The 27,630-nt window shown below is 40.3% G+C and overlaps 1 protein-coding gene across 2 annotated transcripts in view; it reads left to right on the top strand.

Annotated features, from left to right (window-relative positions):
- Positions 1-27,630, top strand: part of LOC122710323 — a 164,264-nt gene that overhangs the window by 93,622 nt on the left and 43,012 nt on the right. For both annotated transcript variants that reach the window (XM_043928087.1, XM_043928086.1), the window contains 6 exons: positions 11,790-12,167; positions 12,885-13,197; positions 14,142-14,393; positions 14,497-14,651; positions 14,758-15,669; positions 15,784-17,622. In XM_043928087.1, the coding sequence (XP_043784022.1) occupies positions 11,790-12,167; positions 12,885-13,197; positions 14,142-14,393; positions 14,497-14,651; positions 14,758-15,669; positions 15,784-17,622 (3,849 nt within the window). The remainder of the gene's footprint in view (positions 1-11,789; positions 12,168-12,884; positions 13,198-14,141; positions 14,394-14,496; positions 14,652-14,757; positions 15,670-15,783; positions 17,623-27,630) is intronic.

Below are 27,630 nucleotides of genomic sequence, written 5' to 3'. Positions count from 1 at the left end.
CGCTCTTTGATTGCTCTCGCGTATAGAAACGCGGTCGCCGTAGGTGGTACGATCTCGCATCCACTTTTCCTCCCCTCGATCTTGACGCGATGAAGCACGCGAGTGGCTCGATAACTCGCAGCGGGACGATATCGATCGGTCGATACGTCATCCGCGATAACTCCTTTTTCTCGATAAGGAAGCTAGAGTTAGCCAAAGGCGAACTCGAGACTTATACCAATTAATAAATTTATCCTTCCTCTTCAAATTTATTCCCAACGATGCGGGGAGCGTAATATTTAAATTGCGTCGCTGGACGCAAGATAGCAGCGATATTACCGCGGTACACTCCGCAATTTCGCGTCCTTTTCTCCTCTTCTTCCCTTTCTCTTTTCCATCGTTCTCCTCTCCGCGATCGGTAATCCACTGTCCAATGATTCGTAATAAATACGATAGAATTTCAAATTTTGAGCAATTCTACGCATTCCTAATCAACGAACGTATTCGACAAGCGTCGAATCCCATGCATCGTTCATCCCTTTCGCCTCTTTTCGCGTTGATTAATAGTTGTTCTTCTTCGTTGTATTCCGCGAGCGTCGCTTATGGCGCAATTAACCGAGTACTATATACATTCTCTGACGCAACGCGCGACGCTTCCACGTGTACGATCAATCGATATCGGTCGAATCGAGCAGCTGCACCGAACCTATTTTACTATTCTTGTCCTTCGTATGCCCGACCGATTTGTCTATCCGTTAATTAACACTTTGCCACGACGATCGATAAAGTTCGATGCCGTTCCACTCCGTTCGAAGCAAAATTATTCCAGTATAATTGCAAGTATAAAACTCGTGAGCGCGATATGTATAGCGACCAAGTAAATATTTACGCTCTTCGGATATGATCGTGATAGCATCGATTCAGTGGCTCGATCGGTAATCGATAAGTATTTTTTCTTTTTTTCGGGCGTTTATCGGGCGTACAAGAGCAGGAAGAAGGCGAGGAACGCGAATCACCACGAGACTCGGGGCCGTTACTCCAGGAAATCGTACGTGCCTCGCGTACGCATTTGCGTGACACGCGTATAAGAGGGAAGCCGTGGATCGGTTACATATACTTTTCCGCGCACTCGCGCACCAAACGTAGCAGATAAGGAGCGCTGTTGTCTCGATCTTGAGAGCCTTTCCGCGTTTTCAACCGCGACCTATTCCGCGGGACGAATTTATTCGATCGGCCTCTCAATGCTGTGCTTCTCTTCCGGATGCGCGACCGGATCGATCGAAATTCCTCGAATAATACGCGAATGATACCCATTCCGAGAAATAGAAGGAAATTCCACAATTTTTTTCCATCAAATTGTATTCTCGCTTGTCGCTCTTACCTACTTTATTTATAATTTATAACGAATGAAATATCTTTATAAAGTAAGAAGTGAATTGAATCAAAAGATAAGTTTTAGTAATTTGAAAAGGATATCACGAAGAAAATAATCATCGCTCGATACGTTAATTGTTTACCTACTTTCTGTCAAAGATCACAAAAATCGAACAAAATTTCATTCGTGTACATAAAATTTCTATTCGAGTATCTCGAGGATCGAAGAAAACGCGGAATCGGATCAGGTTGAAAATCGAAATCGGGAGAAGGAGATCAAATTCGAGAGAAACGTGATCGATCGACGACCCGGACGATCTCGCCGATCGAGATCTCTCTCGCGAGCCGAGAAATATGCAGATAGATAATCTTGATTCAACGCGACCGGATGAAAATGCACCCGACCGCGCGCTATCGAATCGCATCGCCGAGGAATAATTGCTACCGAACGTGGAGAATGGTAAATAACAAATTGCGACGCCTCGATTTTTCACCGTCCCGCCACCCTTTTCTCTCCATCGGCTATCTAATCTCATCTTGATGGTAGCGCGCCGCACCGAGCGGAGCGATCCAAGATCCGAGAATCGGATCGCGATCAACGGGACGACGAATCTGATCGCGAGTCTCGTACACGCCAGAAATCCATCGATAAGATCGTTTCCGAAATCCGAGTAACGACCAGATATATCTCGAGTCTAGGAAAGGATCATCGTTTTATTGATCGATCGTGTCTCGCAATTGTTCCATATTATTTTTCGTTTCGTCAGTTCGTCGAATCGAATGGCCCGTGATTCATACGTGGAACGAAAGACCAGAGCCGAGTTTCGAAAGGGAACACGAGCCCTCGATCGCCAGCGAGGGACCAAACCGAAGAAAATTACGATCCATACCTTCGCCCGTTTCGTCGTATTTCACCGCGTCGTCGTTTCCCTTCTCTCGACCCTCGTCCTCTTCCGCGATCGTACGTCCTTATCCCGACTCGCGAATGATCGCGTTAATAAGGGCAATAACTTTCATCCCGGCATCCTGTCCAAGAATAAAACAGTATTTACGCGCCTCGACGAGAATAATTCTCGAACGGTGTAACACTTTTTTCGTAACACGCCTGTAAAATTGCTTTCTTATAAATTTTGCGAGTTTGCAACGCGCTCCGCTGATGTTTTACGAACACGTTCGATACCCAAGATGCTTTCGGCAACAACATTGGAGAGGGAAGTTAAAATTATACGTCGAGTTAACGAGATTTAACAACGGCAAAATTGTGAAAGTTTGATGTATTAAAATTATTTCTTTTACCGCGAATCTTCGAGCCACGCGGAACCCACCCACGTCTTCGTTCCTCGCTATTTTTAATTTTTCATTTTTAAATTCCCTTCTAAAAGTCTTTGGCTGTTTCGAATGAAAAAAATTCACTTCCGCCCGTTTTACATACGCTCTTAGTTCTCATTTTACCTTCTTACCTTCTTCGAATTGGCGCTCGACTCTATCGAACCGAACAAACGATATCGTTGCTTCACGAAACCGGAAAATGAAAAACTAGATCTCGCGTCGTACGAATGATTGGTCGGTATAAAAATAGAGGCGATAAAAATGATTGATGTCATCATCGATCAACCGCATTCGTAAAAGTATATTTTCGCGCGATCGCGCGAAAGCTCGTGCAAACATGCACGTTCGATCGTTGGAAAAAATCCAAGTTTATCTTCTCACCGTTTGTGGGAGAGAGCGCGGATTTATATCCTACTCACGCAATTGTTCGATTATCGACGCGCGTACCGGTTATGCGCTTCGTCTTCGTTAATCGATTGTTATTAATACACGCGTTATCGTAGCCCGCTACGACGGAGTCACAAAGTACCTTGATAAATGAACATTGAAACGTTATCCTGTTATACCTAGTAGAAACGAGAACTCGGTGGCACTTGCCTCTCGAGAAATTACAAGTCTGAAGACGACCGTTGAGGGATCGTGGATTAATCGTGGATACACTTTCCTCGTAATTTCATCCTTGGATCGTGCAACTTACTCGCCTTACGAGCACATCGGTTCCGCCATTCGCACACGCGAATCGAAACGGTGATACCTTCGAGTTAAAAAAAAACGTGCGATCAACGACAGCGATGGTGATCAAACTGATGACGTATAATTTTTTACGAAAGAATCGAGTTTTCCGTTTTTCTGAATCGTAACGCATCTCTCCTGACTTGAACACTCGAACGACGCTAATATACATATCGTACGTATACAATACATATTTTCATAACCACTTTTACATTTTATTCTCGTAATTTAATCGAGTAAACGAGTAATTTATCATCGAAGATATTTAGAGTTTGTTCCATGGAGTGAAACGCGATAAAAAAATTGATTCTCGCGAACAACGTTGGAAAGATGCGCGATCCTATTCCATCGATTCATCTTCGAGACATGTTCCACGGATGGATGGGTGTGCACTCACCATTCGCGGAGAATACTCGACAGAGTGCACGCGCGGGCCTGCATTTCCTTCGAGACGATAGCTACCGTTCGAAACGAGGTGGGGCCTACGCAGATCCGTGCCACAGCCCTGCTGCCCGCCAACGCATTCGAGCTTCGGAAGGCTGGATCATAATTCTGGTCGGGAGCAGGAGAAAAAGTCGAATCGCGGCCGCCAGATTTCCATTCCGCGGCCCACGGATTCTCGAGAAACGCTTCCTCGCTTCGTAACCCACCGTTCCGCCCTCGTCGCAATCTCAATATTTATAATTCGCTTTTCCAAGTAACGCGGTCCATCATGTTCCTCGGATAATTACGAATATTAGAAGGTGTCCTAACACTTGCTACAATTTATTCCCGACGATTTATGTTGGTATTCGTTTCATAATTTCAACTTACGATAACAAACGCGGCGAGGAGAGATTCTAGAGAAATTCGAGAGAAATCGACCGAACGTTGTTGATCTATTAATCATGTCGTTCGATCAAATTTATACGAATATCGAGACATAGTTCGAAAGATAATTCTTTCTACGAGTGGAACGATCGATTCTAAAGTATCTCTTTTCCATCTATCTCTCTTTCGCAAAAGAAAAGTCGCAAAATTTAAATTACGTATCGCGATATTTCGCGCATGGAAAAGAAGAAAAATATTTTCGTAATCCGGTTTTTATAATTTTTCCACTTGAATCGAAACGCTTATCACGCTTTAAATGATGAATCTTATTAATCTTATTTCATGGCGAAAGTTCGAGTCGTTATCCTATCTTTCTTCGTCTTCCTTTGTTATTTATCGGAAAATGGATAAATACATAAAATTGGAACAAGATCGAACGATTTGACTATAAGAAGCACTTACTCGCGATTAAGTGCTGGTTGTCGTTATTTGCTCGTGTTAACCCTTCGAGTCTTGCTCGATGGGGACGTTAATTATCGATCATTCGGCGGCGGTAGACCGGCGCGGCGATCCGTTCGGGCTCGCCTCGCAAGAACCTCTCCTCTATTTTTCATCGTCCCTGAACCCCTCCCCCCGTACAGGTCGTACTACACGGCCGTCTCGCTCGTTCGTCATAACGAAAGCCCCCCCCCCCCCCCCTCCTTTATCGTCTATCGATCTGGGTTTTTCGCTGTCTTCGCCGGTAATTGCCTTCCACGTCCCGTCGTTTTGCTCGCGTTCAATTTACCGCTGGGAGCGATCGAGAAATAGACGCGAGGACACGATAAGTCCTCTCTCCGCCGTTCCACGCCCGCCTCTTCGACCCACCCTCCCGCATTCCTCCTCAATTTCTTTTTCCCCGGGCATCGCGCTGTCCACGCGCGAGAGGAACGCGACCCGCGCAACCCGACCTTCCTCGTTTTTTTTCCATCCCTCTCCCTTTTCCCTCCCTTTCCTTTCTTTCCACCATGGGTCGCGTGATCGCATCCCGATCCGATTATTCCAACGTTCCTCGATCGAGAGGAACGATTTTCGAATCGATCGCCCGTTCCGTTCGCCACCGTGCACGGAGAAAAATTAATTCGCTGTTCGATTCGCCGTCGAAAGGATGTCCTGTAACTCGTGATTAACATTCCCACGAGAAGAAATTTCTGAATTGGCCAATGTTGTCGATGCTCGCGACTAGTAACGCATACGGGTAGCGAATCCCCGGTCGAGATACTTTCACTCGTTTAACCGCGGAATTTGTATCGGCATCGAAACATCTTTATCTCCCGAAGCTTGATAGATGCTCCCGCTCCGCCATTAATTCCATACTTCGCCTGCACCTCGATTAAAATAGTACATGCGCGGATTACCGGATCGAATTAAAATCCGGCTCTCGAACGCTCGTTCTCGATCGTTCCTTTGAATTACTTAATGCGCGTACCGGCCGCATTAATTACGTGATGTAACGCGAATCACGTTCACGAGCCGCTCGTACCATTTTTCTCTCCCTTTATCTCTCTCTTTCTCTTTTTCTCTCTTCCCCTCTCGATCGATTAATTCTCCAACGCGAAACATTCGTAACGCTTTCTGAAAATTAATTTTTCTCTTTTCTTTTTTTTCTCTTTTTTCTAATCCAAGTATGCATACCAATTTCGATCGCGACGAAATGGCGATACGGAGATGCGACTCGTTATATCGTTGACATGGAACGCAAATTCGTGCTATTCGATGGCACGCGCCGAGCTAAAAAGATTTTTACGTATAATCACGGAAGAAGAGGTAAGAACGGAAAAGTGACGACGCTGCTCTATGCCGCGAGATATTTAATTCGATGTATCGTTTCAAAAGTGTGACCAAAGGGTAATCGTTTATCGCACGACTACGTTTGCACAGTTTAACCGCGCTTAAGTAATCGTAATTACACGTGGATTACTATTCTTAGGATACGTGTGCAACTCAGTTTTTCTCAGACGGTTAACAGTACCCGAGAGGAAAATAAAAGATTCGTAAATGTTTGCTTCCTGATTGGTGGCTCTAATCGAACCGCTGCATCTACAGTTAGACTGTCATAGAGGAAATTAACGGCGGCTAGCTCTTTTCCATGTGGATATTTTATTCTCTATCTTATGCTATATCTTCGCCATCTGTAATGATATTAGATAAAAAGTATTATCGCGAAAAATAGCGAAGATGATACGAATTAATCGCGAGTTAGATCGCAAAAACTGATTTTGATTTAACTTATCGATCGAGTTAATCGCTTGTTATTTAATTGTCGTGAGGATAACCGATAATTGGCACTAGATTTATTAAATTCACCTAGTGTATCTAGTGATATATTATATATTATTATATAAGTTATAGTGATAGAGGTGCACTCGGAGGAGAGCTCGAAAATGTCTTCTGGAATCCGAAAAAATCTCGTAGATGGAGAATTTCAAGATTCTCCAGAATTTTTCCAGAAGAGAAGAGAAAAAAATTTACGAATAAAATTTTATACACTCGATATTTTACACTCGTTTGTGAAATTAAAAGAGCAAGAAATTCTGGGAAATTCCGACAATCTCGAATCACGAGATATTTTCGAGAATCCGATGTTTTCGGGTACTCGCACGCCTCTATACGTGACTCATCCGATAACCGGTAATACAGGATTTGTTGAAAAAAATTTATATTCGAAGAAAAGCAAAGAAAGAATTGTGTATATATTTATGAGATTTTTGAATATTTGAGAAAGGAAAATATTTTGACAACAATGTAACGACGAATGTTTTCTGAACACAATGTACTATATAAAAATCCATCGTCGTTCAACGTGTGAATAAGAATATTTTATTCTTATATCGAGAAAATTTGAATACAAAAATAACAAGATCGTAAATACGTATAACAGATGATTTTCGAAAATCGTATTACATTTCGTATCCCCCTTTAATATTGATCGAATCCCCGATTGTCTACATACATATATACATATAGATTTTTTTAAAATGTCGCAAGATAAAAAAGAAAAAAGATAAAAATCGACATTCCGAGTGAATTCGTTAGAACAAAGAAAACGAATCGTCGATTCGCAAGAAAGATTTTCATCGCGGCGCAAAGACTGTTTCCCGGCATTCCACGCGTTCAGCGCTACGACAAATTTCCTAGCGTCTCTGTCGCGCATACTCCTCGTCCTCCGCGACATCTCTCAACCTTTCTCGATCCCTGGAAACGCGATACCGCGTACCGGCGCAGATTCCGCCAACTTATTACGCAGCCGGCCAACAAATTTGCCGACAGTCGTTCCACAGGCGTCGAGAGGATCCGCCTCTGTTCGCGAGCTTGTAATCCGACGCGACGCGATAAAGTCGGTGGAAAAGAAGGTGAGGAAAGATGAGGCGGCGCGCCAACAGGGAGGAAACAACCCCGAGGACGAATACGCGCACGTTACCGATGAATCGTCGCCGATTTATCACGATGAAACTCGAGGCGACACCACCACCTCGCCTCGGCCGGCAATTAACGCCTTGATTTAAGGGCCAAGTTTTAACGTCGTCTCCTCTGCGTTTTTACTCCCCGATCGTCGCGTCAACATTCGACTTCATATATGCCAACTTTCTTCTTCTATCGATTTTCTTTTTACGCGATTCGCCCAACGATTCCGATCGCGTACGCATTTATCTATTTTCGTTTTCGATCGTGAAATCGTACGGTTCGTTCCACTTGATTCGGCTCCGCGTGTTTTCCTCCAGTCTGGCTGCATTCCGTTCACCTTCCAGAGAGCGTTGCGTTCCATTCAGATTCCTTCTATTGTACCTCGATTCCAATCCTCGATTCGGGTCGTCCGCTACTCTCATAACGATAATTTACAAACTCAAAACAGATTTCGTTTCGCATTCCATTTTCAAACAGTCAATTTTATCCTATTCCGGAACTTTTCGCTTTTTTAATTCTTATATTTCTATATTTTTTTAAAAAGTTTTTTTAAAGTGGAAAGGTAAAAACTTTTTAATTTTTTAATACGTAATTTTCGATAATTTCAAAATTTCACATACGATAAAATTAAAACGTCCTAAGTTTTATCGAGATTCTAGAGCATCCGTTTGAGACAGAGTTTCGAAATAAAAATCCCATGTTGTTCTCTCCGATTGTTCGTAAATTGTCAATAATTATCGAAGAATGACAAAAGAATTCGCAAAAAAAATTCGCAAGAAAAAAAATATCAAGAATTGCGTATTAACGCATAAAACAAGGATGCGCAACGATTAGAATTTATTAAATCCATCAATATTAAGTATACAATATTAAGTTCCACTCACTGGCCTCATTTTTCTCCCATTTCCTTACTCATCGCGTACTCCTGCTTAAACTTTTGACGATTCCGACAGGATAAATTACACGTTCCGGTCCAGAGTTGCGTGCAGCGAATCCGGTAGGATGTGATTACATGGACTATTATTAAACTATCGCTAAGAACCGCTGCAGAGAATCAAGCATTTTGTTGTCAGCCACATGTATGCAATTCATTCCGGAATACAAAGGGACCAACTTAGTAATTGAACTCGTTTCTACGCATTCCCAAAGACAATTTACGTAATGGAGAAATGATTTACGACTGTATGCTGTATACTTAGTCGATTCAAGCCATTTCAACTTTCAAACTTTTAATCGATACGAAATGTATAATGTAACACGAAAATAAAAATAATAATAAAAAAAAAAAATACTTCGTCGAAAAATAAAAACGTACTCGTTCGACACTGGTTGAGAGATAAAAAAAAGATTACTCGAAACACGCGGGATCGTTGAAATATCAAAATTCTCGGTACATTTGTATACAAAGGATCCCAAAGGATCGTAAGTCTGTCACGCGTGTCTATTCAGATACGTTTTTTATTAAGCGAAACTAGGGCGGCGACACGCCCACCATAACGAATTCAATTTAACGCACGCTAAAGATCATGAATTCCTTCCTTGGTGTATACGAAGCCTGATAGTGCGCTTTTATATTCGATTTATTAGCCTTAAACGCTGCTAAACTCCGAGCTGTTTACGATTCTTAACCACAAACGCTTTGTCGAATTCGCAACGTATCGTCACCCTTCCGTCATCATTATTAATATATCGTTACTCGTCAATGCGGGTTCGGCCCATTTATTTACCAACAGTCCCATAGGTCGGTTACTCTCGAATCGTCGCTCGCTTATCGTCACTTTTCGCTGTGCGCAACGGTGCACTTTCGCTCGTTACAAAACCGTTTCTCTATATTTTGCAATCGAGTTAAGAGTTTGCAACGGAATGTGTGCAGACCGCGCGAATCCAGGGTGATTTTTCCTCGATGAGGAATGCGAAATGCGTGGAATCTCGATGAATATTCGTACGCTACATATTTGTACCGTTTATAGGTATCCGTATACTTTGATCACTTTGACAATTTGGATTCATATGTGATAATACGATGATACGAATCTTTCGACGAATCGCGAATCGTCGGAGGTAATTAGCTGACCCACATCCTTCCATCGGATGACGGTCAATAGGAAATAGTCTCGCGGGGGCGAATAGTACGTGGGTAGCGATTTCTCATCAACGACAAATGAAAGCAATCGTTTATTCGCGGCTGTTCGCAAGCGCGTTTGTCAGAAGCGACCGAGTCATCCTTTGTAAAGTGCCAAAGTTCATCTGGATCCTTTTGATCAAACGGATAATGTAGGTGTTTCGATCGAGAGAAACGTTTGCAATCTTCGTGATAAATAATGCTTTGTTACACGCTGTGTATTCAACCTACATCCTGCTTTTACGTGTTTAGACGTTGATATATTTGTTGGAGTAAGTAAAAAAAATCAGATAGAAATATTGTATTAAATATATAATGTATTTACTAGATATTTACTAGATAGATTTTAATAGTAGTAGTAACAGTAATCGTTAGATCGTTTTCAAATAGAAATTTCACGAGTCACGAATCGTAATCACTTTGGAAATCTGGAATAATAATTTTCTTTGCCTAAAAAAGTAATAAATTTATCGAGAAGACGAATAAAAAGTTTACAAGCAAATGATTAAAACGATACAGGTAGAAATACGAACGAGTGAATTTTACGACTTGTATTTTGTCGATAAACGATGAAACGATAAATGATCGTCGTTGTGTCATGATAAATAAAAAGATGTCACGATAAACAAAAAAATATAAAGCACGTTTATCGTAAAGGTAAAAGTCATTCCATAATTTCTCGATTAATCCTCGATTCTCGGCTAATTCACGGTGAATGGATCATAGATCCATTCATCCTCATTAGTAAGCTACTACCTGGTAGGTAGGCACACCCTATCCATAAAGCTAAATTACGTTGTGGCACACGTAATTCAGAAACGACGCTCGATTTCCTCGATAAAACGCCATGCATCCCGCTTCGATATCTCGCGAGCGAAAGGTTAAATCGAGAATTTTATCACGGGCACGCCTATATGCTGTTCGATTCGTCGCGAGTTTCTAATATACTTCTTCGCGAACAATTGGATCGGCGTAGAGCGGTGACAATCGTAAAAGGCGCGTTCTCATCCTCTCGGATACAGATTTCGGAGAATCCATGTTTTCGAACGAAGCAGTTTCGCGCAACCGAAGACAACTGTGCTAGAAGATAAAATAAGAATAAAATTTCACTTTTGAATAAAATTAAATAGCAATTCGAGCAATTATGGGATGCGTGTGCTCGATTCGAAAATGTATTTTATTCCAATTTTCGTTCGTTTTAAATCTATAACTGGAAACATCCTGTACACGATACACCGTAGCGAAAGCAACGTCGTATCGTAATTTGCGCGCGATTATAATCGATCAACGATGATATTCGATAAAACGAAAGCTAATCGAGAATCGTTTCATAATCATGGCTGATTAATGATTTTAATTTAAATCGGTATACAGAATCGATCGATTACCGTCGTGATTAACCTTCTGACCGTTCAATTAAGAACTGTCCGTTTTATTTCCCTCTTAAACCGATAAAGAAAAAAAAAAAAGAAAAACAACTATTGACGATAAAAAAGGAATACTTGGTTTGTACGTAATACTTGGTTCTCGATAAATTGCTCCGAAACAATCGAACATTTAACATTTATGAGAAACAAGGAAAATTAATCCATAGAACGTAATTAACGGAATTGGAATTTTTACTTGCGAAAAGCGAAAAATCTCGATCGAAACAACAAAAATTCGAATATAAATTATATAGCGGTTCGCGCGTATAAAACGCACATTAATCAAAACGTGGGGAAGAATCGTACGATTATCGATGAGAATCAATGAATCAACATAGATTAGGTTATCGCAGAGAATGGTAATTTAAAATATTAATGAGCATAGAGCAAGGAAAGTTCGATCGATAAAGTTCGTATCGTAAAAATTAATAAATCGTACGTAGAAAACTGGATAATTTTTTCACTTTACGTAGTAGTGGATTCGGTGAAATTTAGAAAATTGTTAATCTTAAAGATTAGATTAGACGCGTATAACGAAAACTAACGGAGATATTTTTTTCGGAATGGCGCAGGTGTATCCCGGATGGCGGGGACGTTGGTTACACGATGACGGAATTGCAGCCGTCGCCACCAGGATATCGAGTCCAGGATGAGGCCCCGGGCCCACCTTCCTGTCCCCCGGCCTCATACAAGTACGCGAGTCACGGCCACGGTAGCGAGGCTGCCAATTTCAAAAGTACCTCGTCGTCGTATCCTCAGGAAGGGTATGGTGGCCTTAAGCAGAGCCCGTCTAGGACGGTACCTCCTAACGAGTATTATCGGCGAAGAAACGACGGGAGGAGATCCACGGAGAACGAGCACGAGGCTGGCAACGCAACCAAGAAAGCCACGATTCCCGGTTACAACGAAAGTCACAAGAAGAATACTACGAGCTACAAGAACGACAGCGGGTACGCGACCTTTCGTCCACTTTTAACCGTATTCGCAAACTATCTCTTTCAACCTTTCGATATCGCCCATCTAATTTTATTATTAATTTATTTTCAAACTTCTTTCCATCTTCGAATTTTGCAATTTTAAAAAAAAAAGTTTTCGAATTGCGGAATTTCTCGATCAGCCAGTCCAGGCAGCTGGCAGGAGAATAAATCTCTTTCAAATCTCTTTCTCCTGTCCTCCCGTGTGTCGAGGAACGAACGTTTCCACGGTTCGCTCGCTCATACTCTTTTATCGAGCAGCTTTTTGCGGGCGAGATAAGAGATACCGTTTGGCAGCCAATTAGACGTTCGCTGTATCAGTCCTCGACACACTTAGATTTCGCGATAGGTCGAACGACATAGGATCTCGTTGTCGTGCCGGGACGAGGTCCTCGTACGACGTCGCAATTATAGTCCGATCATACGCGTTTCCAGTTACGTTGAACTTGTTCGCTATTCCATAAATTACGGGTCGGCCACGTATATCTGGTCGATAAGTGGCCGAGTCGAACGGCATCGACGACGGAGACTAGAAAGAGATAGGTAAGCGAGTAAGTACGTCCCGACGATTCGATCGCGCGACTCGCGTATAATTGCTCCCATACGCGCGATCGATCGCCATCCTTTAGAGATAGAACGCGATCGACGAGGCGGCCGTTAAAGGATAGATTTCCTCATCGTTTGATCCGACAGGTATAGCGAGAGCCTTGGATTCGACAGTTACACGCTCCCTCTCAATGAAAGAGACGAGGCATCGCCGCCTCCAACGCCGCCGGTCCGAGACGCGTCTAGCCTCAAAGGTGTCTGCTACGGGCCTGGCCACGAGAAATACCCGTCCTGGCCGAGCGCGCCCGAGAGACATCCCGACGAGGACGTTCACGGGTCGGGGCACAGCGGATCCCATCGTTCCAAATCATGGACCGATCACACCAATTATCCGAAGGAGAAACCTGCCCAGTACACCAGACCGCATACCAAGAGGCCCAATCCCGCGTTCACGCAACAGGTACGAACAGGTTCTTCCTGAATCGGATGCGCGTCACAACCGCTCGAATCCGATTCGATTCGACGTGCTCGCTCTCCTCCTCTGCCGCGTACCGGCAACATTCCGTCGCGTTCCGATTCTTGCGAAATTGAGAACTACTCACTCGCAACGAGAGGAGAGGAGAAGAATGGAAATAACTCGAGCTCTCGACTCGAGTTATTCGAGTCTTTTCGATTTCGAGCGTGGGTCTCCGCGAGTCCAAAGTGTCTTCAACGACGAGGGGAGAGGGAAGGGGCGCCCCTTAGGAAGCTTAATTGGACGAACCCGTGTCAACCGTTGCCACGACTGTGGGAAAAATCACGACGAACGGCATCGAAACGTTGGCAAATCGCGTCCCGCTCGAAAACGAAACGACGTGTAATTAATCTCTCACACTCTCGTTTCGTTCTCGCGCGGTGACATAACCGCGTCGTCGCCGCCGCGTGGTTGCACGTTGACTTTTGCACGAAAATTAGGCCGCCAATTTCGAGAGGAGGTCTGTTTTCGGCCGAGCAGAATACCTCCTCCGTGTCACCTTCCTCCTCCTTTTACCGAGTCGTACGCGAATTCCAACGTTTCCAGGTTCGGGGGAACGTTAATGCCCCGTAATTCACTCCACTTTCCTTTTGCTCGATTTAGGACTTCCTTATTAGTTGGTCTCGGTTTTTGCCGGCTTCGGTAATTAGCTCGTTGCTGCCGGTGGTTTATTTTAAAGCGAAACGCATTAATCGGACGCTCGATGGGAAGAGCGGCTGCTCGCTCGCGGTGCAAAAACGGAATTCAGTTTAAGTTCAATTACGCTCAGCGTGGAAGCTGATCTCGCAATCGATTACGCAGCCTCGCGTAATTACTTCAAGGTAGAGACGCGCCAAAGCATTTCGAAATGCGAGTCGGAAGAGACGAGTATCGCATCTTCCTTGTTGCAGTTGAAGACGGTGATGGAACGCTGCGAGAAGATCCCGGCGGAGACTTTCGAGTCGCGTAACAGAGGCAACGTAACGGAAGAGGAACCGAGATTGTGGCCTCGCGTGGATCGCGAGGGCAAAGCTCTGGGCGACGCGGAATACGTGGTCCCCTCTCCGCCCGAACGCGAGCAACCTCAGACAGCTCAGACTCTCAGCCATGCCGATCTCGAGGCCTACGTTAGGAGTTATCAGGTGGATCCTCAGGTGTCCCAGGTAACGTTTCATTTTTCTTCCTTCGTCTTCTTCTTCTTCTTCTTCTTCTTCTTCTCGTCGGATCTCGAGGATAACGATTCCGAGATTTCTCCTCTCCTCGTAGGTGGACATTTATAGAGAGTCGAGTCTAACGCAAGCAGGCCTCGAGGAATACACGAGAGTGCAACATTCTCAACAAGCTAGCTACGCACAATCCGAAGGTTATCACAGTTACGTGTCCAGTGTCGATTCCACGACCAACACTCCGTTCCTCGACAGGTGCGATTAAAATCCGCAACCGATTTATACCGATTTTTCTTTTTTCTTTTCTTTGCTTTGACGACGTCCACGTATATTCACGTTCGAATTCGAATTTGGCGTTTAGATTGAGAAGAGACAGCGAGGCGGTGGCCCAAAGGCCGACATCCACTTGGGAGGACTCGACCTCGAGGGAAGGAAGGGACAGCGTGGTGACGACGTCGAGCGGAAGCGCATCGAGCAGCGAGACTCTGAAATGGCACGGATCGATGTCGGATGTGAGCGTGTCGAGCGGGTTGCCGGCTCGCCAGGGTACGTCGGATCGATGGCATCACGGATCGTTGTCGGACGTGAGCAGCGTGAACGGTGGAGTTTTATCCCAGAAGGCCGGGAACAACGGTTGTCGCGACAAGTGGCAAGGATCTATGAGCGACGTTAGCACCAGTTGCGGCTTGTCGCCGACCGCAAAGGGGAGGCACGGGGCTGAAAAATGGCCGGACAAGTGGCAAGTTTCGATGAACGATCGTAACAAACAGGGTCAAGGTAGATCCAGTTTACCGGCTGTGATCAATCATTGCAACGCATCGAGCAACGCGGCCGATGTTTCGTCCGCTATACGAGAGAGCAAGTGGCAAGAGTCGAGTATCGACGAAGAGTCATTGGTGGACAAGTCGCAAGTATCGTCAAGCGGGACTACCGCGTCTATGCAGTGGGACAATTCGATCAGGATCGAGGGTGATAAGTACGGCTCGTTGGCTCAACCGATGCCTCAAAGTCCCATACGCCAGCAAATCGGTAGCACGACGCCCCAAAGCCCGGAAAATTGGAATCATCCTATACACGGATCGATGTCGGACGTCAGTCAGGTCAATGGATTATCGTGTAGCAAGCAATTGATCGCTCATAGCGCCAGAGTTCAGACTCCCCAGAGACATCACTCGGAGAGCGTCTTGTATTTGGATCGTGAACGAAATCAACGCAAGCTGTATCCCGTTGCCACTACTCAACCTCAACTCGACTCTGCGCAGGTATCCTCGAGGTATGTTCTTTCGCAAAGTTCACCGACGACCACGATCGTGGTCACGATAATTAATCTCGCAAAATAATTCTCCGTATATATTTTCTTTTCTCTCTCTGTTTCTCTCTCTTCCAGAATGCCGTCATCAGCATTGCCGTCTCAGCAAATTTCAGTTGCGGAGCGCATAAACGAATTAGAGAAGCAACAGCAGCAGCAGCAGCAGCAGCAGCAACAACAACAGCAGCAACAGCAACAGCAACAAATGCGCTACACCTATCTAGACCCGGAGAAGCGTCACAGAGTGTCCGATCCAACGTTGAAAGCGATACAGAAAAAAGCTCTGCTCTCGTTCTACGAGAGACATCATCAGGCATCCTGGAGATCGGAACCGCAATTGGCCCAGGGAAGCCAAACGATCGCCGCGCCCCAAAGTCCTCCCCCTCAACCACCTCCGCGACCCAGACCACCGTCCTCGAGAAGGGCCAGCTCCGCTTCTGATTACGCGAGCGGCGCTTGGCGGGAAAACGGGAACAGGAATCAGGGTCAGGGGAACGCGGGGGAACTGTCGAGTCCCAAGCATCAACACAGCAACAGTTGCGGCAGTCTTTCCACGGATTTGCTAGGTCCCGTGATAGTAGGGCCGGCGATATCCATAGACGATTGGGTGCCGGAGAGGCCACCCAAGAAACCACACCTGAGAAACGTCTACAACGATCGCGTACCCAGCCCCGATTTGCCTCCACCCTCGCCCCCAACGGTAACCGAAAACGAGGTTCACGATTGCGACGATCCACTGCCACCTCCGCCACCGGAGCTGAGCGACGATTGCTTCAACGATACAACGACGACAGCCACGACCGCGACCGCGGCCACGACCGCTCACCACCACAATCACCAATCGTCCGAAGAGTCGAAAATTCGCGATAGATCTTGCGACAGGCACAAGTTGGAAAGACACTCGATCAGAAGATCGAAGCACGGATCGAAACGGGATTACGAGAAACTTTCCTCCTCAGGAAAATCGTCTCCGAATTCGGCCGCGAAAACCACTGTGTCCCACCAGCAGGCGGAGCAGGAACAACAACATCAATTCGTCAGGGGTGGTATAGCTTTGAAACACGTGGAATCCGAGATGGTGTTGGAGAACGGGGTCTCGGCTGGATTCGCCACGCACAGAATGGTGGCCACCGGTCGTTCCAGTTTGAGATACCCGTCCGCGCAAAAGTTAATGATGAACGGTAGAGTGACGCCAGCCAGAAGAATATCGGAGGAACGAGGTTTCTCGGGCAGACCTCCGGCCCAATTGCCCGATCTCATCTCGCAACGATACACCGACTCCGGGAATCAGAGGCCCGCCCCCCAGGTACCCGTCGAGCCGAGGATCATTCGGCAAGAATCGATGCGAGTGGATGGGACGCGAATCGACGTTTCCGGTTTGCTCAGGAACGATTCCGCTCAGAGGCTGGAATCGTCTTCCGGTCAGAGGCCTCAGCCCCAAGTGGCTAAAAACGCGGACAAAACTGGCTCGAACAATCAAACGGCCAGACCTAATTACTTGCCCGTTCCGGAAAACTCGAAGTGCGCGTCCAAGTATCTGGAGAGTGGGAGTCACGGTTTCACGATCGGTAGCCCGGTGAAGACGGGCTACGAAGCCAATTCAAAGATGTATCCATCGGAATCGAGCCCTCAGAAGTATCACGAGCCTCCCAAATACGTGGCCAATAATCACCATCAATCGCGTCACAGCGGGGACGGGACGCAAAGAGGGAATTATTACGCGCTCCCCCCCAAGTATATAGACGCACCGAAGCAAAAGCCTCAACCTCAATGCCCCTCAACGGATAGATACGGCGGTTCTACCAACGCTTCTCCGAGTTCTCCTCCTCCTCCGCCTCTGGCGCCAAGGCAAAACACCGCGGGTAGAAAGTCATTGCCACCACCGCCCCGACCGGCTCCACCGCACGCCCTGCAGGGGTAAGTTTGAAATCTTCTTTTACAACCAATTCTTATTTCGTCGCGTCTAACTTCTCTTTTTACATCACTACGCCGAATACATGCGAAATGACGTGTCGCGTCGAAAATTCCGACGATCGATCTTTTCTTCCCAAGAATCGTCGCTTTTCGATCAACGGTTTACGAGTCGAATCGTCGATTTTTTTTTTTTTTTTCCATCGTGCTTCGTAAACGCAAGAACCTCCACAAGCTCTTTACGTTTTTTTACGGTCGTAGAAACGTCGGTCGCGCATTAGGCGCGCGGTATGCGCGATCTTTCAACAATTTCGGTTACAGGAGGCATACGATTCCGTAATTATGGCTTAATTGAACGGTAACACTGTTGCTGCCATTTGTACCGTGCAACGTGTCCCATCGTACGATCCTCTGTTATCCTGCGATCGATCGGTCGAATTAGATATATATACATACCTTATCCTAAACTGTCGACGAGATAGCTTATTAACGACCCTCCAACATCGATAGATCACTCTCGCGAAAAATCTCTCGAGAGACATATCTCTTCTTTCGTAGCATCCTTCGAGAAACGAGTATAAACGGGTACGAGTTTGCTTTTCATTTATGAAACGAAAAGTAACGAGAGCGAGAAAGAGAGAGAGAAAGAGGTCTTTCTTAAATTCCACAAGCTATCGCGCTCCGATCGCTATAGTTTCGATTCCTGCGACTTAAACGATATAATAGTCGTTCAACAATTTTGCAAACTTACGATATATACGTATATAATATCTTTTGCGAAATAGTCGATTTCGAGAAAACATCGTACATTTTTCTCCTTATTAATTCTCCGCTCACCGCACTTTTTCACCATCCATTAATGCCAACCTATGAATTTATAGTTCGAAACTGAAGTTTCCCTTGCGAATTAACAAAGATTAAATCTGACGAGAATGAAAAAAAAATTCGCGAATCATCTTCTCTTTAAGCGGTTTATGTATACGTATATTCCTGGAAAGAAAATCTCGACTCCCCGTGCTAAGGAATAGCGGTAAAAGCGGAATCGTTACCAACCCGATACGAGAGCGTTGAGCAAGAATTACCGACGGATTATCGAGCAACGAAGCCAGACCAAAGATCCCTCGATGCTCGTTTTTGCGCCGCTTTAAATCCAAGAACTCGTAAATCCCAGGGGATGAACGGCAGCGATGCCGATAGTTCGGCTCGCCTCGTTAATTATTTTCTCGTTCGTTCGCTCGACCGAATCGTATGCATTACCATCGGATTATCATTGCAAATCTAACGGTGTCCCATTACCGCCTTGATTTACGAGCGTGTGACTTTCCCTGAATCGCGTCCGGCCACAGTCTTCCAACGACTTCGAACGGAACTATTTACGATCCCCGCTACTTTTAATCCTCGCGTCCACGCGAATTCTCGTCCACGTTCAAAACTCCGGGAATCCGCGGAATCGTCATTTCCTTCTTCCGATCCGTATTTTTTTTTATTCCGTTTATATTTTCGTCCGATAAATCGTATTACATCGCCGAATCGAAGAAAAAAGATCGATCGTTCGAAAGATGGAAAATTTCGAGTCGACAGAAACTAATCGCGATAGTTGAAAAAAAAAAAAAAAAAAAAAAAGAACAATTTGGAAGCAAGATTGATCGAACGGCGAAACGCTCTCTATTCTTTCCAAAGGATCGAATCCTATGCGAGTTTTTCCGACTCGACCTTCCATTTCTTTGTCCTCTTTGTCGGTCGATGATTTTTTGGGTCACGAAATGTTCTTCGATCGATCTGTCGCGACTATTATTTCAAACAATTCGAACGGCTTAATCGTGGGAAATTAATAGCCGATCGATTAATAGTAATTGCACGGTCGCTTTGAATTCATCAAAGGATAGACTCGTTAGATGGAGAGTACAGGATATAGTCTCGATCTCATGAGGCGATAAGTCTTTTCACCTTTCTTTTGTTTCGTTCTCGCTCTGATTGGATGACCACCAACTTGACTTCTGTAACGGTCGAACGATCTTCCAACGGATTTCGACCTCGCGACACGGTTCGAGGATCAAACGCTCGTTATGACCTTCGTGCGAACAAGAAACAAAAGATATCCACGTCTTGCTATTACTCCTATTACTATTACTAATAACTATACTAATACTATTACTAATAATCCTAATACTATTACTAATAACAGAATCGAAATCATTTGAAATTCTTTCGAATTTTATACGCTTTGTATATCCTTTGTATATCCTTCTTCCACTACGTTTGCCAGCAATAACTATATAAAATAGATCTAATTATTAATCTCTAATTATTACTCCAAACAAAAATTTCCATGGCATACTTGTAACGTGAATGCTGTTGATCTTCCTCGTTCACCACCTTTATCTCTTTTTCTTTCTCTTTCGCGCGCGCAAAGGTTTAACCTTTCGGCTAAACTCAGCCACGAGGCAGAAATGTCAGAAAAAAGGTTACCCGTGTGGCACCACAGGCGTGTTTGCCTGTTCTTTGGCGCTCGATTATGCTCGCTGTGCCATTGCTGTTTCAACCGCACGGATCGAGCAATTGAACGCGTGAGAATTCGTCGATTATTCGGTCTCGTTCGATGATATGTATATTCGTGTCTATCTATAGTTAGAGAATACGGTAATGTAACGCTTGTACGTTCAAATCTTCGTTTCAACAAAGTTTCTACCGTTTCGTCAATTTATTTTTTATTCGATAATATTTCTGAATAACACTGGAAAAACTCGTCGTCGAGTCTCTTCGCTACGCGTAACGGATGATACTGCGCAAGAAAAAAAGCTATATCTACATCGCATTATCGCGACATCATTCTTCTTATTTTATCAAGAGAGTACTTAGAATCTTCGAGTAGTTGTTATTACATAGAAGAAATTAGATTGAATTTCGTTATCACATTCTTTCTTTGTTGAAATGTTTCTTCAAAATGCTTTCTAAACGCTTCTCGTCAACAACAAATTCGGAATCGTGCCGCCTGTCTGCCAGTAAACGCATAGAAATAAACGAAGCCAGACGAAATAATATTCGATATACTCGAGATATATATATATATATATATATATATATTTTTCATATTATGATGAACGATGTGATAAATATGTTGATGATATGAGAATGTGTATTTGAATAATATTTTTATCGATACACAATAGCGTATGTTCAATAATCTCACGAATCAAATGTAAATTATTTTATATATATATATATATTAAATTATAAATATATATTAAATTATATTTATTGGTATTTGAAGCGATTTTGATTATGATCAAAACATTCGTAACGTTCAACAACGAACGAAAACGTATTTCGATCGATCGTGAAAAAAAATTTATCGTGTGTTTATTCTGTTCGTTTTATTCTACTACGAACTATTCCGTAATTGATAAGCGATTTCGAAACTAAGAATTTTATTTGCAAATCGAAATAATTTCTGAAATAAATTTCAATAAAAATCACAAAAATTTAAAAAATTAAAGTTTTCGAATAAAAATTTAAATTAAAAAAAAAAGAAGATTAATTATCTCTTCGCGTGAGATATGATCACCTCATTGATCGATTCTAGTTTGTGCCGAAAACGGATATTGAAAATAAAAAAATAAAAATAATAAAATTATTAATATGCTTTTTTCGCGTCTGTTTATATTATCCAATCGGCGAACAAGCACTGGGCTCTTATTTCGCGAATAATCATTGTAATTAAATTTATCTACAGTTATTGCACTTTAAATACTATTACGACACAAACATCTATCGATCGCTGCTTGCACACGGTCAACAATTTTCTGAAAGAAAAATTGCATTAGTAACGAAGAATGTATTTGAAATGGAAAATTCTTTCTCATTTTTTTTTTTTTCTTCTATTTTTTCTTCTATTTGTTACGCAATCGTATTTTTCTGAAATTATGAATTGAGAGTTATAAATAATGAAAGAATAAAAAATATAATCTAATATATTTTATAAAATAAAAATATAATTCGTTTAATCTTTTCTTCTATTTAGTATTCTTCTTAATAATTTATGCAATCGATGTATGTATTATGAATTATTTGACAAATCGATATACATTATTACAATGTAATAAAAAATATTTTTTTTTGATACAAAAATATTATTACCACTTCTATCAATTTACATAAAAAATAATCAAATCTTTAGATAAATATATAAAATGTATAAAATTAACACCGAAATTGTATTAAAACGAGTTCAAATTTCATTTTAAAATATAATAACATTAATAATGGAATAGATTAATTAAAAAAAAAAAATTGAATAAACTATTCAAGAATTGATTAAACTATTCGAAGAACTATTAATTACAATATTCAATAAATTATTGGATAAATGTATTAATTAAATGATATACGAAAAATAAAATAATTATAGAAATAATATATTACGTAATCGATTAATCAAAAGCAAAATTTAAAACAGAACTTCTAAATGCCACGATTTTCGACAATAGAATAATATCGTGATTTCATCTAGTTGGCAGTTTGGAAAAAAAGAATCAAAACATGTCGAAATATGACACGAACGTGAACTACCAATTTCCTGGAAAGACTATTGTTAGAAATATTTTTCGCCTTGAACAAATATCAAAATAAATACAAAAATATGAATCATAGAAAACGTTTTCAGCCTTGAGCATAAAATCAAAACATAAATACTAATATGAGTTGAACGCACGGATATAAGAAGACACGTATAGGAAAGAAATATGAGAATCGAGTGTATGTGTGTATATATATATATATATATATATCAAAATTGAATTAAATAATTTGATCTAACAAAAAAATTTTTTATTTCCATAAGAAATATTATAGTAAAAAGATAAAAGAAATATTATAGTAATTATTATATATCTTTTGTTAAAATAAATCTTATCACATTATGAGTTATACACGATCTATCGTATAATATTTTCGAAGCCAATAATTAAATGATAATCTGCACAAATAAAGGTTAGAATGAATAAAATAATATTAAATAAAATAATAATTAAATTCAAAAATTTAATTTCAAATGCTGTTTCAAACGATAATAAAAAACTATCGGTAAACTGAAACTCAAATACGAACAATAAAGAACACACAAAAAAAGTTCAAAACATAATTTAATTTTGATATAATACTGAATTATTATTAATTAGTCACACACATATTAAACAAAAGCACTAATAATCTAGAAATTATACCACAATATCAAATTCCATATATAATTATATATAATATATCTACATCCTTGTAACGAATGTTCTATTATTCTTGATGATAGACTGACGTCACTGCAACACCGATTCGTCTAGAATCCAAGCCTTACCAGCTTTTTGATTGGTTGAAGCAACATAATTTCTTATTCACTTCGCAGGAAAACTGAAGTATAATATAATACTTATTTAATTATAAATTTTTGTATATCAAAGTTTTATAAAGATAGAATAATTGAGAGTTGAATAAAAAGATAAAGAAATTGGACTAGATATTTTTTGCGTTGCATAACTTTGAATTCTAAAAAAAAATCTTTTTAATATAATCTTTTTAATTTCTAATAAAATTTTATTTAACCAAATATTGGAAAACAATCCTTTTCACTACTAGCGACTATACGCAAGATCTTTCTGGAAAGTATTTGATAAAAATAATTTATCGAAATTAGTTTAAAAGATAGATAATAAAAAAATAGAAAAGAAATTTATCATAATTGCATTTTTCTTATTCTATTTTATATTTTATTATCATTTTTATTTTGTATCTATGATTAAACAATGTCTTCGTAAATATAAATTATACAAATAATTTATCCACATTGTATAATAGATCAAAAAAATGGAACAAATCTTTTTCGAAAAGATTTGCTTAAAATATTCTTCACACAAAGACACGAAAAATGTTTTTAAATTTTCTTATAACTTCCATTCTCTTTTTATCCATCAATTGTTTTTAATCGGTTAATTGGAAACAGAAAAAATATCTTTATATACGGTTCTCTAGTAAATATAATAAAATAATTTGTCTTTCAAATAGATCATTATTCAGATATCGAAATGAATAACAAATAAAATAAAATTTTTATTTGCACAATTATTTAATTATAAGTTTCCTTCGAGAATCTTTTAAATCGGATAAAAAAAAAATGGAAAAAAGAAATAAAAAAAGAAAAGAGAATAAGATGTATTGTACAGAAATAATAAATTTTTTTTTTATTATTAAAAAAAATTTCTCGCACAAAGAATCACACACGCTGATCACAGTACAACTAACCATATTTTCCCAATATTTTCGCCTTTTATGCATTTGTTGGTGTCAAGGCTGAACCAATCAGCGTAAGCCATTCCACATCTTCCATCTGATTGGTGCGTTTAAGCTACCAAAATTGCTCGACATTCGAGAACAAGACCGCAATAAAAAATTCGCTGACGAAGCGAGCAGATGTTAGATCGCTAACCGTCACTTTTTCGTTCTATCGTTTAAAATATTATTTCCAGTCACATTCTTGTTATTCAAATTTAACAGAATTTTCAACAGAAGATGGATTATTCGCACAATCATCTGTAACAAAAATACATGTAACACAAGAATACGATGTAACACTCTACTAATTATTAGCAGGTAATTAAAACAGAAACGATGTTTATCTTCTCATTATATATCATGAGTAAACGAATATACTTTTGTTAGTGTCGGAAAGTTGAGCGCGGCGATGAGGTCCTTGGAGTGTAGCCTTCCACAGACTCGTAATGTCCTCTCTTCGTTCGTGGCGGGACTCGTTTGACGACTTACCAAGAAACGAGGTCAATTGCATACAATCTTGACTAATAATTCTAAGCGGGTTTAGGAACGATAGTAGTAATACCAGTAGCCTATACGCCTTCATTAACCGATTAATATCCAACAAAAAGAAAGTATTGATGTGCTTACGGAATTTCATAATCATATTGGTTCCGAGTCAATGTAAAATTTACACATATAATTTACACGTAATAAACAGATAACTTCATTTGTAATATCGTTCATTTGCTGTAATAACAAGGAGATAATTAAAATTAAAATTTGCAATTTTTGAGTGAAAAAGTGTTGATGAAGATAAAGTTATTTTATTAATTTATTCATTCATCACATATTTAGTGATGATTCCAAAATTAAAAGTTTTCAAATTTGCATTAAGAGTATGGAAGTATTGGAAAAATTTATATTAAAAATATCAAAGTATCGCAAATGTACGCGTTTATCAATTGAATAGTTTTATGTTGATAGTTTTACATTTAAAACAAAGAAACGACAAAAATAAATAAGACAAGTTTTAAATTTTAAAGCGGTAAATTAAAAGAATTAAATTTATAAAATATAAAATTTATACGACATAAAATTTTTCTTAAGATAAAAAGCATATAACTTAAAGGACAACTTAATGATAAAAAGAGAAAATATATTTAATGAATGAAAATGTTTATCGTCGAATCAATTCAAATATTCCCTAAATAACCCGTTATTAGAATAGATATATAAATATACGTTTAATTTATAATATACGATTAATAATATACTTTTATATATTATTACTTATAATATAATGATTACAGATTTATAATGATTATAGATTTTGATTAAGAAAATTTGTTATTTTATAAACTATATTTTATAAACTATTCTTAAAAAAATTAATATTTCGATTTATCGAATTAAAAATAAACATTTTTGTCGAAAACTTCATTCAAATATGCAAAGTAACAGAATTCTAGTTTGCTGTTGTAACGAATGACCTCGACTTTGCAACTTTGACTTCGTTTCAAGCGAAGCATCGCAGTATTTCGTCGTCGACGAGGAAACAGCTGTGCCAAGAGAGCTCAAGGGAGCTATAAGAACCAAGTGACAGGGGACAGGAATGACAACGACGAGGAAGACAATAGGCACCGAGTCGAAACCGGTGGACACCGGACACGGATTCACGGGAGCGTCTCAAGAAACGGTATATCTTCATGGCGACACTTTATCTTACGAGTAAATGGTTAAATTGCTCGATGTTATTAACCGAGTAATTTACCGTTAGAACCACCGTCTGACAAAATGTTGGAACTGATCGTTTTTTTTTATTCGTGATCTCGATCGAGGCTAATTCCATTCACGAAGAAATATCCTCCGCTCGTGTCATCCTGCACCTGGGTAAACACGTGTACCACCTACGTCCTCGACGATGAAGCTTACCATCCATCCATCGTGTCTCGTTCTCATCGAATAGTCCAGTTTCGTTCATGTTCTTCTTTAATTAGCCTTCTGTTAACATCAATTCACCATGTTGACACTCGATAAGGTTCAAAGCTATTTCGAAATGTTTTGCTTTTCTTTGACTTTCATCGCAGCAATTTTACACATATTTATCCTTAGAATTTCTGAACTCTATCAGTCTATATTCGCGTTTTTAAGATTATCAACGATCTGCGATAAAAAAAATGGCATACTTCTAAATTTGCGATAAAATTGCGATCTCCTTCTTTTCTCCATTTCATATTTCGATGAGGTTTCAAGATTGTTTCAATTGACGAAGTTAATCAAGCGTTCAAGGTTCTAATCGTAAAACATAAAAAACAGAAACGACAATTAATGACATAATTTCCAGATTTTTCTTTTGCGATTGTATTATCTGCGGTATATTGTCCTATCGTATACATGTCGTTTCATTAAAATTTCATCGTGCGTAAATCTGGAAAATCAAGGAAAATCTTTATCCAATATTAAAATAAAAAAATAATTTTATATATGTATAAAAAAAAAAACTACTCTTATTTATTTTATCTAAATTATTTTTTTTTTTTCGCTTCGATGCGACTAATGAAATATTTTACATTTCGAGTAAAAGTATCGAAGTATCGTTGAAAAATTTAAAGAAATATATAAGGAATATATATAAGGAACGTACTTTAAAGAAAAAAGAAAAAAAAATAGCTAGATAAAAATGAATATAAACGATATTATCAATATAATTAAGCAATATAAAATTATATATATTTATTGAAGATAAAAAAAAAACTTTATTGAAGTTTAATATTCTTGAAATTCCGTTGAAATTCGAATTTTCTCCTTTCAAATTTCAATAGACTTCAAAATAGATCTCAAAAAGCAAAACCTTTTTCGTCAGCCACGTGTTCTTCAAAGAACGACTTTATTATCGCAGCTAGGGTGGCCCCCGATTTCGCAAATGACCAAACGAAAAACACGTTAACTTCCTGTGCATGCTTCCGAAGCTTCATGATTGTTCGTAGCCACGTGCAGCCAAACTGTCGTGCAATAAACGGCCAGGATCATAAAGTTTCCGGTCGACCGATCCAACGACGAACGAGCGCATAAACGACCGCGACGTTTCACGACCTCGCGCGACACGGCCGAGGAAATCGTTGACCGTTGCTCTCTGGAAAATTGCTGTGGGTCAGTGACACCAGTGGCCAGGGATAACCGCATGTGTTGCACCTGCGAGAAGACCATTGCCATTAAACCACACAGAGATTATTAGCGAATCTTCTTCACGTGTAACGTGGGACGCGTTATCACGATCTCGAGTTATTGAGATGTATATAAATAGGATAACAGACGCTCGAATTACTGAGATTAATAACAATAAAGAGAATAAGCGAATCAGAAATTCGAAAATTCGGAGATCCATTATTTCTTATGATTTTCTTTTTATTTTTTAAGAAATTCCAAAGAAATGTAAACCTTAACAGATACAAACCATCGATTTGAATCATATATTTTGAATAGTTTCGTGATCTACTTGTGATATTTTCATTGTGATATTTTTTGCAAAATTAACATTTTCCAAGGTGAATTCCAAGAAGAATGAATAAGAAGATAATAAATAATTATATTCGAAAATAAATATTGAATATAATACGTTCGATTCAAATAAATTCATAATGGAAAACCAATCGCAATCGATATTAGAAGATAAAGTAAACGCAATGATAATAAATTTTTTTTTATTGAAATTCGATG

Source organism: Apis laboriosa, unplaced genomic scaffold, assembly GCF_014066325.1.
Source record: "Apis laboriosa isolate Shangri-la unplaced genomic scaffold, ASM1406632v1 scaffold14551_cov152, whole genome shotgun sequence".
In the NCBI taxonomy this organism is placed as follows: Eukaryota; Metazoa; Arthropoda; class Insecta; order Hymenoptera; family Apidae; genus Apis; species Apis laboriosa.
Note: the sequence above shows the minus strand (reverse complement) of the source record. Positions and strands in the feature narration are given on the sequence as shown.